Source organism: Blennius ocellaris (genome assembly GCF_963422515.1).
Source record: "Blennius ocellaris genome assembly, chromosome: 5".
Classification (NCBI taxonomy): Eukaryota; Metazoa; Chordata; class Actinopteri; order Blenniiformes; family Blenniidae; genus Blennius; species Blennius ocellaris.
In genome coordinates this window covers 28,869,298-28,885,134 of record NC_137654.1, presented here as the reverse complement: position 1 = coordinate 28,885,134, position 15,837 = coordinate 28,869,298, and the positions used below count along the sequence as shown (strand labels likewise).

At 46.6% G+C, this 15,837-nt stretch overlaps 1 protein-coding gene across 1 annotated transcript; it reads left to right on the top strand.

Annotated features, from left to right (window-relative positions):
• Positions 1-649: 649 nt before the first annotated feature.
• On the top strand, positions 650-8,785 carry rnd1b (Rho family GTPase 1b; the record flags this gene model as incomplete). The annotated part of the gene is made up of 5 exons (XM_080497087.1): positions 650-769; positions 1,300-1,387; positions 7,087-7,196; positions 7,284-7,418; positions 8,540-8,785. The coding sequence occupies 5 exons, from the start codon at positions 650-652 to the stop codon at positions 8,783-8,785; spliced, it is 699 nt and encodes a 232-aa protein (XP_080353213.1).
• Positions 8,786-15,837: the final 7,052 nt, after the last annotated feature.

The window sequence follows — 15,837 nt, the reverse complement described above, 5'->3', positions numbered from 1 at the left end:
AAATACAGTCACCATCTTGTTTCTATTTTACTAATATTACCTGTTTAAATATTGTTTTTATATTATTGTTCATTCTTATTTTTTGTGTTGCTGCTGCAATGATGAACATTTCAACCAATCAATGAATCAATTAGTCAAAACCCTGCATGAATCCACAGGTTTGTTCACAACATATTATTTTTCATACTGTTTAGTTTTTCTTAAAAGACCTGAAATTATATAATATTTCATCTTTATGAAGGGGAAAAAAACAACAACATATGATGGTTTAATTTGGTAAATTGGGGTTTGACGTCGCAATACGTCCTCTGGAATCTGTTGAACGAGCGCAGTCTCGTGCAGAACGTGTCATTAGACGCGCGTCGGAGGACGTCGCAGGACGTCGGCGCGCCTTCAGCCTCCCGCGCGCTGATTGGCTGCGCTCCGCCCGTATAAAGCGCCGCAGTGGCAAATTCAATCAGATCAACTGCGGACATCCACCGGGAAGACGAGCACCGGGACGCACGGACACGCTGGGACCCAATCTGAACTGCTTTTCTCTTTTCTTTTTTGTCTTTTATTTTGGGGGTTTGTTTGTTTGTTTTTCCGCATCCACCCCCCCACCACCACCCAGCATAGGAGAAAAGGAAAACTGTGGCTCGGTAGCAGGATGAAGGAGAGGAGAAATACGCAGCCGCTGGTGGTGAGATGTAAACTGGTTCTGGTGGGAGACGTCCAGTGCGGGAAAACGGCGATGTTGCAGGTCCTTGCGAAGGATTGTTATCCGGAGGTATGTGAGGCGTCCGACTGGTGGAATAAATGTTTTTTTTTTTTTTTCTTGTTCGTCTCATAAGAGCAGCAGCAGCAGCAGCTGCGTATTTTGAGGCAGTGGCGCTGCTGCGCTCCTGAAATGGTTAAAAATGGCAGTGAAAACGGTGCGCATGTTGCAGACGCTCGCAGTTCGGGTGCGCAGTTCCCCTCAAATGTCGTTCTTGTTGTTTTTTTTTTTTTTATTTGTCATCACCGAAGGAAGAACACTTAAGTTTTACACGCTTGTTAAGATTTGATCAAGTTTCAAAAAACGCATTTATTTTTTGTTCTTTCTGCGCTGAATATTCCTGCAGCTGCAGTGACTCACATGATCGATTGAAATCTGAATTTTTCAAAACTGACTGGAACATTTTGTTTTATTTTATTTTTTTGCTGTTCAGAGGTGGAGGTGCCGAGTTTGCACTTGTAGATAACTTTGATTATACCTGTGGCTGCCTGGTTGATAACCACCCCCCTCCCCCCTCTCGCTAATTGCCCCCCCTGTTGCAGACCTACGTGCCCACGGTGTTTGAAAACTACACCGCCTGTCTGGAGCTGGAGGAGCAGCGAGTGGAGCTCAGTCTGTGGGACACTTCAGGTAACTCATCTCCTTTTTTTTTTTTTCTTTCTTCCTCCATGTCTGATTCTGCCTGAAGGATGCTGGATTAGTCTCAGCATGGGGTGGTGGGGGGTGAGAGGGGGGGGGGGGGGGGTGATGTATTGCTTCATTGTGTCAAATGTTCCATAGTGAGACTGTCGGCCTCTTTGTTTCCATCTATATTGTTGTGAAGGAGCTCGAGGTTGAACACTTGTTGAGTTTAATATCGTCTCCTTATGTTTTTTTTTATGTACTCATTAAGATCAGATTTTTCAAATGGTTTAAAAAAAAAAAAAAAAAGGAATTTTAATGCAGAGCAAGTCTCCCAGTGAACAAACTCTATACACACACACACACATATTATTCCGCTCGGCTCGTTTGTTGACGTAGACCTTCCTGCATCATATGTTCATTTGCGCCGAGCGTGAAAAAGAGGGTCAATGTGTCGTCGTGGATCTCCGGGGGAGATTTGGTTCGTTCGCTCGGTCTGCTGACCTGAATCCTGCCTGCACGCGTCTGCAGCACCTGTTTGATTCCCTTCACGCTGCACTGCACAACGCCGCTCCTCCCTCCCCGTCCTCCTCCTTCCTCCTCCAGCTCGCGCTGGTCGAGTCTGCAGCCTCGTGCCGCGGCCTCCTCTCCATACGCGCGTCTGCGTTACAGCAAATCCTTTACGTAAGAGGCGCTGCGGTGTTTTGGTGCGTTTTCCTATTTCTACCCCTTGCGTCGTCACAACCCGAGAGGCAAACCGAGTAATTACCTCCCCAGGATGAATCCTGTTTTTTTTTTTTTTTTTTTTTAATCCCAGACTGGACCTTTTGGTCTGGAGAGCAGGGTTTGCTCGGTGCTGAGGCATGATGGATGGAGGGAGAGAGATCCTGCGGGGCAGGAAGGTTTCTAGAGCAGACGGATAGAAAAGAGCTCAGAAACTCTGGTGACCTGCATTTTCCTCCATATGCTGCCGCTCAAACAGCATGAAGCAGGATTAGCGGTGAATAGGACCACTGGCTGACCCACTGGCTGACACGCTTTCCTTCTTTCTCTTTTTACTTTCTGTTTCTTTCTTTCTCTTTTTACTATCTATTTCTTTCTTTCTCTTTTTACTATCTATTTCTCTTTCTTTCTCTCTTTACTTTCTTTTTTTACCATCTATTTCTTTCTTTTTACTTTCTATTTCTCTTTTTCCTTCTCTCTATTTCTCTTTTTACTTCTCTCTATTTCTCTTTTTACTTCTCTCTATTTCTCTTTTTACTTCTCTCTATTTCTCTTTTTACTTCTCTCTATTTCTCTTTTTACTTCTCTCTATTTCTCTTTTTACTTCTCTCTATTTCTCTTTTTACTTCTCTCTATTTCTCTTTTTACTTTCTCTCTATTTCTCTTTTTACTTTCTCTCTATTTCTCTTTTTACTTTCTCTTTCTCTTTCTGTCTCTGTCTATTTCTCTTTGTCAGTGTTTGAGAAAAGAAAAGATCCTTCTCTCTTTCTCTTTTTCTTTTCTGCCCCATCTCTGTCTACGTCTTTCTATCTGCCTTTCTGTCTTTCTCTGTCTGTCTCCTTCTGTCCTTTCTTGTTTTGTCTTTCTCTTTCTGTCCTTTGTCTCAGTCTTTCTCGGTTTCTCTTTTTTGTTTTTTTTTTGTCATTTCTGTCTAAGTCTTTCTCTTTCTGCTGCGTCTCGTCACGTGACACAAGAGACAAAGCTCCGTCTCGATGTCCTCCAGAGTCTAAACTCTGCACTTTGGTCGATGAAAATCCTTTAGAACATCTGAAAATGTCCAAATCTTCACACTGACCATATCACACACACACCAGTGGAGGTGCTCAATCCATCCATTGGGAGCGGTCTGGGGTTCAATGCCTTGCTCAAGGACACCAGGACAAAATGAGTGTCCTCTCTGCCACACTGAGGCGCTCCTCCTCATCCCAGCTCCTCTGCATTGATCAGACTGACCTCCTCACCTTCATCGTGGATTAAAATCAATCCATCTGATGGGACGTGCAGACGAGGGGGACGGCGGGACGGTGTCCACTGTCCTCATAAATACTGAATCTCACGGTGGTCATGAGCAATTTATCTCAGGATCACTGATCTTGCTGAATTATGTAATCGCTTTATCGTGTGATGTAGAACCTGGATTGATTTGGAATCGACCCAAAGTCCATTTAAGCTGATGAAACAATTTGTCTAATTGTAAAGGAAAGTCTTTGAGAGGTGAGAATCACACTGCTGGTTATTAAACATCCACTTCGCCTGTCGGGACTTTTAGGGTTTAGTTTTCTTTACAACTTTGTCCAGCTGAACCTGGAGGACCGGCGACGCCTCGGACAGTTTCAGTCATTACTAACATATCGAGCATTATTGACTTTGAACTAATTCATTATAAATGTTGTTTATTTCCTCTAAACACTTGAATCCTTCAACAGGGTTGATCAGCTCCAGATGTTTTCATTAGAACTCACTAATATAGGGTCACAATTTCTTTTAATAAAAGCGCATATTTTACAGGACAATCAAACCTTGTGGTGATTTTAAATGAAGCAACAGGATTGAAGCATTTTTAAGACCTCAAATGACAGGATTCTTTTTTTTTTTTTTTTTTTTAACACTTATGCAATGTAATTTTGGTCATTATTACACTTTATACCTTTTTTAAAAAAATGCATACTTATAACATTTAAAGCATTTTCTTGTTGACTTTACAATTCTTATATTTTCCTTTTTTCTTAATCTCAAAGAAAATTTTGCATTTCCAGCTTTAAATTAATTTCTCTATAAAGGATTGATTTTTTTATGAAAGCGTCCCAGAGCGATTATGCACCTTTGAGGACTAGTTGGGAGTTTTCTTGTAACTTTGTGAAGGAGTTTAGGAAACGCAGCTGTCTTTTTATTTTTTTGTAAGGCTCAGTTGTTTGAGCGAGCTCCAGAGCGTCATTACCTCCGACGGTGTCAAACCAAAGCTTGTTAACAGTTCAGATGTGGCGATGCCCGGGAACAAAGAGCCGTCCTCCTCCTCCTCCCTGGGGGGGGGGGGGGTCGACGACGCTCGTCCTCCCCGGCTGATGTGAAACGAGGGAACAACTGTCTGATGCAATGTAGTGTGTCTTCCCCTTGGATGGCCTGCGAAGCTGCTATCCTCCTCAGCAGCAGCTCCCAGTGGGTGGAGTTTAGCTGAAGTGTGGGTGGAGGAGCAGCAGCGCCGCTCTCCTCCACCAAAACCTGTGAGTCACCGGGTCATTAATCTGTCTGACCCCTGTGCTCTCATTGCGAAGGGGAGGAGTGCTAATGACTTGATTTTTAAGTGCCACATGCACACGGAATGCCCCCCCCCCCTCCCCTCCCCCACCTAGGAGGCCCCGACCACCACCTCAGCCTGGGAAGCCCACTTCCCACTCTCTGGCCCACTTTTCCAGGCTGGCTCTGGGCACGGCGCCGGCCAGACGGATGAAGTGGAGCCTCGACGGCGAGAATTTTATTTTTTTTAATGCTGCTTTCTTTTGCTCTCCGCGCCGCTAAAACCCTCCGTCTGCCGTGGAGAAGGAGGGGAAGCTCTCCACTCTGCATTGATCTATCCATCCGGAGCACTCTGGGCCGTTGTCGTGGGGAGGAAACACAAAAAAAAATAACCGGCGAAGAGCTGGTGACTGGTTGTGATATCAGACTGCAGGGATTAATGGCACAGGAGGGCTGGTTTTGATGTGCCTCAGTGGGGCGACGCTCTTTCTTCTTCTTCCCGGGGTTAGAATGTGAATCCTGGAGTGTCGAGGAGGGGGGGGGGGGACTATACAGGGATAACATACACTTCAAATATCTCATCTACACACTGATGCAAGACCCATACGCTCAGATTGAAGCCCCCCTTTTGTTCACAAACCGAAGATAAAATTGATTTACGTGGGGGAGGGAAAAAACATAAATGCCTGGACGTCCCCCCTCCGTCTCCCCTCCACCTTGGCAGGGTGACTGATTTTGTCGGCTTTAATTGCGAAGGCTCTCGGACCCCCGGTGCGGCGTCTTTTATTGATTTCTGCATTTTGATCAGAGGCCATTTAATGCGGGATCACGCCCCGTTTTCTGTCCAAGTGACGACCCCTCAGCAGCTTCCTACTGCAACTCCACACACACACACACACTCGTCATCCCAGTAGTGATAATTGTTCTGGATTTTAATGTGGGTCAATTTTCACAGTCAGTAAATGCGAAATGATGTAGTTTTGTGGATGTTGTTTGTGGTGATCCTGTCATCTTTCCGTAAATCATCAACACTGCAACACCGTCTCTTCTGTTCCTAAAGGCGTCAGAAACAAGTTATAATACAAAAAAAGCAGTGTCCCTTTGTTCTTTTGCAGCAGTGTTTACTTTCCTCAGGACTCCATGTCCTGAGGAATTTAATCACAGCTTGTCATTATTCCACTGGCGGCACCCGGCAGCTGGCAAATTCAGTTTTACCCTTTGATAATGTGGAAAATCATTAAGTATTCATGAAACTGATTCGTATATACACACATCCGCGTTGTGTGAGCTTTTTCATATGCCCACCCCCTCCCACTCACACCCCCTGCTCGAGGATTGTTTTTTTTTTATTCTATATATATTTTTTCCTGCACTATGAATCAATTAGGATGGTTGTGTAATGAGGGATTACACCGGCTGCTTTTGTGAGCTATAAGAGGAACACTGGATTCCTTCTCGGGTTCCACATGCAGAGTAAAGTAAACATGGTAATCCCAGCCCCCCCACCCCCCCTTTTTTTCTGTTTCATCCGATAACGGATTGGCTTCACCTCTGGCTGCTGTCACATTTTTAAATGGCGAGTGTATGTTATCAGATGTGTGTGTGTGTGTGTGTGTGGACCCCCAAATGTGCTGCAGAGGACGGGAATGTCCCCGGCGTTTGGTGGGCGGAGCTTGTGATGTAAAATGATTGATTGGCACTCAAGCCTTTATTGGGAGGCGGGAGGGAAGCCTGATGCAGACGGAGGATTCCAAGGCTGTTGCTGTGGTAACAGAGGGAGCGGAGGTATCGCTCACCGAGCGCAGGAGGTTGTTTTTTTTTTTTTTTTGGTTTTTTTGGGAGGGGGGGGCTTACTTAAGGATTCTGAGCATGAGTGGGAGCGTCTGCTCTACCGTTTCCACTTGCGTAATCGAACCGCAAGAGAAGCTGGAGGAGGATTCGGTGCTGGATCGTCTGAAAGAAGCAACAGGGGAAGTTGTTGTGACGACGCGCGATTCCTGCTGGTGTTTTCACACACGGCCTCAACAATCAAGATCTCCAACGTCAAATTATGTCGATGAATGAATTGCTCACTGCGTCTTTTTTTTACACATTTTACGATGGATGGATGGATACTTCATTAATCCCCATGGGAAATTCAAGTTTCTAATTTCCAAAATCAATAGAAATACTATGTTAAAAGTCAATATTTACATGCTTTAAAAACATTTTCCTGCAGTTTTACTAAAAAGAGAATTATGCGTCATAAAATATTCAAGCCAAATAGTCTGTTTTGACTTGTTTTAGAAACGATATTGGTTGATAAATCCACAGGTGTTTAACCTTTACAAAAATGCAAAAGCTGTACAAGAGGCCTCGATTTCTTTTGACAAATATTATTTGTGATAACTATTTGAAAGTGACTAAGATATAAGATGATTCCATAATTTTCCATCTAACCTGTACTGTTCCTCTCTTCTTTACCCGCCCAGGTTCTCCGTACTACGATAACGTTCGGCCTCTCTGCTACAGCGACTCGGATGCAGTTTTGCTGTGTTTTGATATCAGCCGTCCAGACACGGTGGACGGCAGTCTGAAGAAGGTGAACCTCTTCTTTCTTTCTTTGCGCCTGGAGAAAAAGAAGGGGGGGAATAACTGAGCCACTGAACTTGCCGGTTTGTGTTCACAGTGGAAAACCGAAATCCTGGACTTCTGCCCGAGCACACGCATCCTGCTCATCGGCTGCAAGACCGACCTCCGCACAGACGTCTGCACGCTGATGGAGCTCTCCAATCAGAAGCAAACTCCCATCACCTACGAGCAGGTGAGACTTGACGAACACATGCAAGGAAATCATGGAAAACGTTCAAACAAAATGGGTCGAATAGAACTACAGTTAAACGAGTCGTATTATGCAACGTTCTAAAGGTTCTCCAGCAGTGATAATCGTCTCCACACCTGGAACGACGTCCCCGAAGTGAAGAAAGTGTGTCCTCTCTCTCCCCGGCTTGTTCCAGGTTTTAAAAAGTGTGTTGCTCCAAGCAGCCAATCAGAAATCAAACCCTATGTAGTGTCATCGGGAGTTTTAGCCAATCACAATCAAGGTAGACTCCTCCCACAATTAGGCAGCTCTTCTCTGGCACATGGCACCACGAGAGGAAGTACTTCCTCTTCTTCCCATAGATGGGCGTGTGTGGGGGCGGAGCCAGTCCAGCTCACGCAGACACAGCAGATTCTGAATGCGGCTCCTAGGATCCAGTATTCTAATGGAGGAGAAGCTAGAAATGTTTTTGGACAAGCGAGACGTCACTGGTAAAATAGTGCCCTTTTAAAAAAAAAAAAAAAAAGTGCAAGTTTTGAGAAATTGTTTTGTCAAAATGTTTTATGATTTGTTCCAAAAATACAACAGAGTACAATTTCAACACAAAGCCAATTTTAATAAAACGTTTTTGTGCAAAATGTAGTGAAACGTCTCATATTACTTTTGCATTACAGGTGTTTTTACAAACCTGCCCTGACAGCATGGCGCTGATGCTAATGCTAGCATGCAAGCTTTAATGGAAGCATCACTGATATCTCCGCTCAGGTTTCAGTGTTGTCCACTACTTTTAAGAAATGTATTTATTTTTTTTAATCAATGTTTCCTTTGAAGTATTTACCGTTTGGCTGTATTGGAGCCTCATGCGGGTCAGTTTTGGCCCACGTGCCTTATGTTTGCCAACAACATAAGTTTCTTGGGTTGTTCAATGGTTATTCTTGACTCTCCAGGGATTTATCTACACGTCTTCCTTCAAAAAAAACAAATTAATCCAGTTAGATTTCCAGTCTCTGAACCGGCGAGAGAGGACAGCCTGTTTAGGACCTGCCGTCCTCCATTCATCTGCACAAATAAAACGGTAAACCCGCGTGAAGACGGTTGTTTCCTCATGTCTCCGTCCTCCGCAGGGTTCTGCCATGGCCAAGCAGCTGGGCGCGGAGGCCTACCTGGAGTGCTCGGCGTTCACCTCGGAGAAAAGCATCCACAGCGTTTTCCGCACCGCTGCCATGGCCTGCATCAACAAGCTGCAGCCCCTCGCCAAGCCCAGCCCCACCCGCCGCCTCTCCAAAAGACTGCTCCACCTGCCCAGCAAGTCAGACCTGCTCTCCTCCACCTTCAAGAAGGAGAAGGCCAAGAGCTGCTCGGTCATGTGAGCGGGACCTGCAGGCCTTCACACGCGACCCCCGGCCCCCCTGCCTCTTTGGTCTCGGGGAAGGGGGGGTGGGCACGATGGTTTTATCAGGGCCGCCTGCTGAATCCTTCCCCTCACCCCCCCGGAAACCAAACGCCCCCTCAGAAGAGGCGGACACCCCGCTGTCCACTTGCTCCTGAGACCTTCCAGCGCACATCCACCTCCCCCCACCCCCCCCCCCCCCCCAACCGTTTCTCTTGCTTTTGAATCGAGGTTCGATCATCCGTCGCCTGTAAAACCGTATGCAACTACAATGGTGTCACATCCGTCTGACTCTAATATCTATAGGCACGTGCCGACTTAGTCCGAAAATGGAAATGTGCAGCGCGTGACGTCCAATCTTGTGATGTAAAAAGCCTCTCGGACAGGTCGGTGGATATTTTTCTAAGTACAAAAATTACAAAAAAATAATAAAAAATCTAGCATGAGATTAGCGGGAATTGATCGGAATCCCGCACGCCGTCCTCGCTGGGCGGTTGGGAGTATCCCCCCCCCTGTAAAGACGAGAGCCACGTCCTTCCCGTTTATGGCCGCGGCGAGAGGGCAGACGGCGTTCTAGGCTGGCCTCAACCTGCCTGGTTGAGCCGCTCTGGACGGAAATGGGTCACGAGGACACGGTGGGGAAAGCCGAGCTGTGCTTCCGGTGTCTCTGCCGCCACTGCTCCACTCGTGTGTTTTGTTTTTGTTTTGTTGTTTTTTTGCTGATGGGATTAATAATTAGGGGAAAGAGGCTTTTTGTTGTGACCAGGAGCAGACGTGTACGTGGCTCAGTAGTGGAGCTGTTCAGGGGCGAGTTTAATTAAAAGATACGATACAACTATCTGGTGTTTTTTTGTTTTAGTTTTTTTAATCAAAGGTTCTTCAGAAAAGATTTGTAGCATTTTGTTGTTGACCGATTTTATCAGCGAGTCTCAAAATTGTATGCAGTTTTTTTTTTTTTTTTTTTTTTTTCTGGGGGGGGGGGGGGGGTAAACAAAAACGATGCCTTTCATAATCCTGTTCCCGGTGGTTATTGAGATTTAAAATCCTGTATTTACTGTAAAATGCCTGTTGGAGTTCTCTCGCATCTGCATCGAGCCAATGTAGCACTCCCAACCCGACTCTCTTCTTCCCGAGACAACTCGACTTTTTTTTTTTTTGTTTTGTTTTGTTTTGCACTCGTTGAATCCGTCGACCTCCAATAAGCAGCACTCACTGTAGGCTACGGCGACTTGAGCGGAGCCAAAAACTGGACGCTACTGTGAGCTTAAATCTTTGGCTTGGTGGTTGCGCGTGTGTCGCAGCATCGATCTCTGTGCTTCGAACCATTGAGCAATAACGATTTCGTGCAAGGCAGCCTGCGTGGCAATACGGACGCTGGCTTTGTGAACGGCGTGGCGCCGCGAGCGCTCTCCGGCGCCGCGCCGCGTTCAAAGTGATCCAAAAAACCATCTCTGCTGTACAATAAGGCTGCTGGTTTGTGTTTCTCGTACCCCCCCCCACCCCCCCACCCCCCTTCATGTTATACTGGATGAACGGTGTCGTGCGATCAATCAGAAGAGAACCAGCGGGTACGATGCCACACATTGCTGTCACTTCTAAATAGTTCTGAATACAAGGAGAGGATCTCGAGAAACACTTCAAAACACTGAGCTATTGTGAATCAAGGGCTAGTGTGTGGGGGGGTGGGGTGGTGGTGATGGGTTGGGGGGGAGGTGGGGGGGGTTGTAACCTGGGAACTAAGGAGAATAAGTAGTCAAAATGCACAGGCTGGCCCTGTCCAAAGAAAGCTATTTTTCCATTCCTCTTTTTGTTTTGTGTGTAATGTTTGTCCATTTAGTAGCATGATGTGAGCCCCCCTCCAGCCCCCCCGCCCCCTTCTTGTTTGCTTCTGGAAACGGTCGTTGCATCTCCGCCGAGCCCCGGGGTCGGCGGACCGACTCCTGAGTGGAGATTTGCACAAAGGCTTCCAGTCCATGGTCGCACACCAAATTCCTTCGGCATCGCCTAGCAACGGTTCAGAGCCGCGCGGCCGTCGAGCCGCCGGGCCGTATGGATGGATGAGGTTTCGCTCGCAGAGCGGACATCCCCACTTCCTTTTATTACTGCGGCGGCGGCGGCGTCGTTCCTCCTCTGAGCTCGTTCTGGAACGTTTCTCGATGTTTTTATTGTTTTTTTCTTCTTCGTTGGATGAGGGAGCCGACGCCGGGCCTGGTGGAGGTGGTGGCGCCTCAATGACCACGTCCGTTAATATGCAGCCTTTGTGTTGTAGTCAGTGTTTGGTAAAATGGTGCCGTTAAACTCCGAAGCATGTCCTATTGAAACTGTATGATTGTACATACCGTCTTTGTTTTATAGTCGCTGTAAGGCATCCTGAAGGATGTTCCATGGAAATATTGTTGCTGATGTGAATATTTATTTCGTAATCTTTTTTTTTGTTTTTTTTTTTGTAATTGACATGAACCCTTGTTTAAAATCTTTTTTGTATTTTTTTTGTATTTTTTTTTTTTTTTTGCGTTTATTGCTGTGCTGATTAAAGCTTGCCCTGTCTGGCACCTTTAAATTCTTCTGGTCTTTTTTTTTTTTTTTTTTAAAACATCAAGATGAGCAGATGTTTACTGTAACGCATCTCTTCTATCATCTCCGCAGGAGGTGCAGAGCTTATCTTTTCCACTCCATCAGTGCTAATAATCCCTTTAACTGACTCTGTGTTGCTGCACGCATGCGGCGCGTGTCTCATTAAGGACGGAGCAAATTCACATCGGAATGGATGAGGGGATAACCGTCATCTTCCATTACTCCGTCTCTGATCTGCAATCTGATCGTCGTCGCTGCGCGGGGAGGAATAATCACAGGCTGAGAGGAGAAAACGTGTCAGGGGGGTGGGATTTACAAAAGTTTGCATGTAGGATAATGATGATTGGCATGGAGAAACCGGGAATGTTACAATACCCGGTGATTATGAACAAAATAGTTTGGGATCAGGGGTGTTAAACATGAGGCCTGTGGGTCTAAACCAGCCGGCGTGAGCCTCAGACAAATTGGAAACATTTTTTAAAGTCAGTAAGCAAAAACCACATTTTCATGGTGACTTTAAAAAAAAAAAATTTTTTAATGCATTTTTCCCTGTTAAAACTGGCTTTTATGCTGAGAATTTGGTCATTTTCACTTGTAACTTGTGTGAAATATACACGTTCAAAATTGAAATGTAAAGGTTTTTAATGGCACTATTTAACCAATCCGGCCCACTCAAGATGAAACTGGGTTGCATGTGGCCCCTGAAAGAATCCACGTTTGACACCCCTGCTCAGACGGACAGATATAGCCCAGATGTCTTCAGACCAGCCACATCTGGCCACTGCCAGCTGTAAGGAGTGTCTCGAACTGGCCGGACGCCATTAAGTGTGGCGGTGAAGCCAGCAGAGCAAACCAGCACGTCTTCGTACTACAGACTCAAAACTGTGCTCATCAGCTTTGCCCAGTGACTTCAGGGAAAGACTGTTTTTTTTTGCTTTTCTAGAAGAGTAGATGGGAAATGCATCATGACAAAGGTGTTTTTCTTTCCAGTCAAGCTATAGAGTTTATTAGTTTGTGCACAAACCGAATTCAACTTCAATAATCTGGTTGGTTGAAGGACGAAGTGAAGATGAGATCCAACCAAAGCGAAACTGCAGAGTCGCGTGAAAAGAAAATACGGGGTGGGTTTCGTGTTTTTAGCACAACAAGCAGCTCTCAAATTTCAGTTTGAGTAAAACCTGCTCTGGATCAGGAGGAGAAACTTTATCCCGCAAAGATAATCTGGATGTTCACAGATGATCTTTCTCTGCCACGAGTTGAGAAAAAAACTCCAAATCATCTTACAAGGAAACCCTGAGGACGACACAATGACCTGCTGAAATCGTGTTGGAAAATCTGAAATGAGCTCCTCCTAATACCTTGAGACAAAAGTAGGTTAGGCACGTCGAACCCGAGCTCAGCCTTTTGCTCGTTTTGTGCCAAAAACAAAGTGAATTACACACACACACACACACACACACACACACACACACACACACACACACACACACACACTGGGCGTGAGGACATGTAAATGGGCCACATACGCTGCTCGTCGTGGTAAATTAGGCCAACATCTGGACGGGCACCCAGAGTTCAATTGCCCACTGAGCTGTGGCTTCGTATCTCCAGGCCTTATTTGAGGAGAAGTGGCAGCTTTTGGCGACCGCTTGGTTCGTATCTTTGCCGTCCTCAGCCACCGTCAGGGAAGGTCTTTGTCTTTGTCTCCTCCACACACACACTCGGGGTCACGCCGACCAGGGACCTGTATGTTGGCGTGCACCGAACCCAGAGAGGGCAGAGATTTACCCCCATCTGGCCAATTAAGCAAATTGAATTCAGTCTTAATTCGCACACGGTTTTAAGTAATCACAATATCAATCTGGATTGTGAAAAAAAAAAAAAAAAAAAATGCAATTTGTTGTGACAAAAATAAACCACTTTATTAAACCATCCACCCACGGGCATGTTGTGTCTGGACTGGAGCGTTTGTGCAGCCAGCAGATGAACAAATAGGATTATAAAGTGATGCGTCAGTGCTGGACTGGACGGTTTCCCTTCAGGTGTGGACGGCGGTCAGAGGCACGGGCTGATCTGAGGGGATTTACGCAGCGCCGAGAGCTGTGGAGTGATATTAAAGTCATGTTCTGGGTGTCCTTGCATAACTACGCAGGGACACGCCGACACAAGGCGTTCGAGGCGTAAGTTGTCCCTTCATATTTGCTTCATAGCGAAAAGAAGAGGTGCACAAGACGCGCTTCAATTAAGACTTGTTTAACCGCCTCCCGGCCGTGTGCAGATGTGTGTGTGTGCTTATCTTTGATTACTGATGAGGTGTGATGAGAGGTGGAGTCCTGCAGTGTGTGCTCGGTCTGCTTCCTCTCTCTCTCTCTCTCTCTCTCTCTCTCTCAGACACCAGAGTCTCAGCCTCTGCCGCAGTGCAGATCAGGGCCACAGCATCCCGGCCAGGCGACTTCCCATTCAGCCAGTTTGGCTCGCCTGAAAAACCAGGCGTGGAACCGGATTATCAGGACGTGATCGCGGCATCGTGATAAACATGAATCTTAAAAACATGAAGAAGAACAGGTTTTTGTGTGTGTGTGTGTGTTTCAACTGTACAGGCAAGTCAAAACAGCAATAAATCATTTGTGGATCGTTATTGAACTGCGACTTTACAGAGAAGACGTCCCTCTGTTTCGTCAAACATTTCCAGTGAAAACGTGTTTTCGTTAAAAGTTTTGCATTTATACGGCAACGTTCTGAAACGTTCTTCCATGGAAATGGTAGAAATACTGAAAATGATGTACTTTTCATGTTGAGCCACTAGTGGGTGCTACTGGAGGGGGGGTGGAGGGGTTGTAATGAAACCACACACGCATGGAAGCAGAGAACAAAACGCTATAAACATAAACAATGGCAGTACGCAGACATCCGTATGGACAGTAGAGGATTTTCAGTGGTTCTGGGCACCAGTTACATAAACGCCCCAAATACAACCATTTTTACGTGTTTTCCCTTGAAAACCTCGTCGTTCAAATGGCCTCAAAATCTTTCTAATTCGTTTAAATGTTTATTTTTGCTAATAGTTCTCCTTTGCCGGCTCTCCGCCTCGCAGCACTGTGAGAGTGTAATTTATGCGAAAGATCTGGAAATGCGCATATATGTGCTCGTCGGGTCCCGTTCATCCTGATGATCTTGTTCTCAATCTGCTGATGTCGGCGTTTAACTGAAAGCACCGCGTCCACGCCCTCACTTCCTCTGATCTCGCGAACAAGTTCTGAACCGAAACCCTCATTTGAGTCAACCTGCCGGGATTCTCCCGGCTGTGTTTAGTCTTCACGCTCAACGAGAATAATTCAGGCATTTTGCTGCTGCTTCTCAACCCCCCACATCTTCTGTGTGCGACCTCTGACCCCGAGCTCCCCTCTGCGTCTAAACCTGGCGCTCCCTATAGAGCTCTCTCTTGACCTTGTGCTTCCCTGGCAGCTCCGCCAATGAGCTCAGTCAAATGTGAGCAATTGTTTAATGTTCCCCGTGGCCACAGTGGGAAAGCACAAGTTGTTCCACCGAACGTGAACTGCTCTGTCTGTGTGTGTGTGTGTGTATATGTGTGTGTGTGTGTGTGTGTGTGTGTTAGCTGAGGCTCAGTGAGGGTGATCCAAGCCCTCAACGAGGAGCACAAAGTGGACAAACGCATCATGAACATGCTCTGTGTCCTTCTTTGTGATCGCTGGGCAACCACACACAAAGGCAAAGGCGTGCTCTGCTGTGCACCATGTGACACTGTGCACGAGAGGGTAAAGAGGAGCGCTGTGCTGGACACACACACACACAATCTCTCACACACACACACACACACACCAACGCACAGGATTTTGGCCACAGGCCACATCCTGCATGTGTCTGCACGAGCCAAAACAACATGGAGAGTCCCGGTGCCCACGAGCGCCGTCCTCTCCTCTCCTCTCAGCTGCACCGGTGCAGCAATAAGCAGGGCCCACATGCTTTTGTCCTTCATGCTGATTAAAAAAAGCGAGATCAGGTCAGCCTCAACAGGCTGACCGCGCGGCAGTAATAATCACCCCGTAATTGCACCGTGTCGCGTTCCACTGCTCTCGTTTTACTTTTTGCACGGCGATCATGTGAAAAACAAACCAGAGCTTTTTTAATCTGCAGGTAATGAGGTGCTGGGAGCCCGACGTGATGGATGGAGGCTCCTAGGAGGGAGGAGAGCGCATCTCCATCAGCATGTGTGCGACTGTTGTGCTGTGCTTCTGTGGGGAGGGGGGGGGGGGGGGGCACACAAAAGGACGAGGCTACCGCAGGCAGCACTCTGCTCATTTTTGTCTTCGCCACTCCTGTGGAGGGAACCATGGCTACAGGCGGGAGCATGTGCTTTTAGCGGCCGTAGGTTGCATGTGCAGCTCGGATTGAGGCGTGCACGGAACCACGGGGCCCCTCCCACCCAGCAGTAACTCT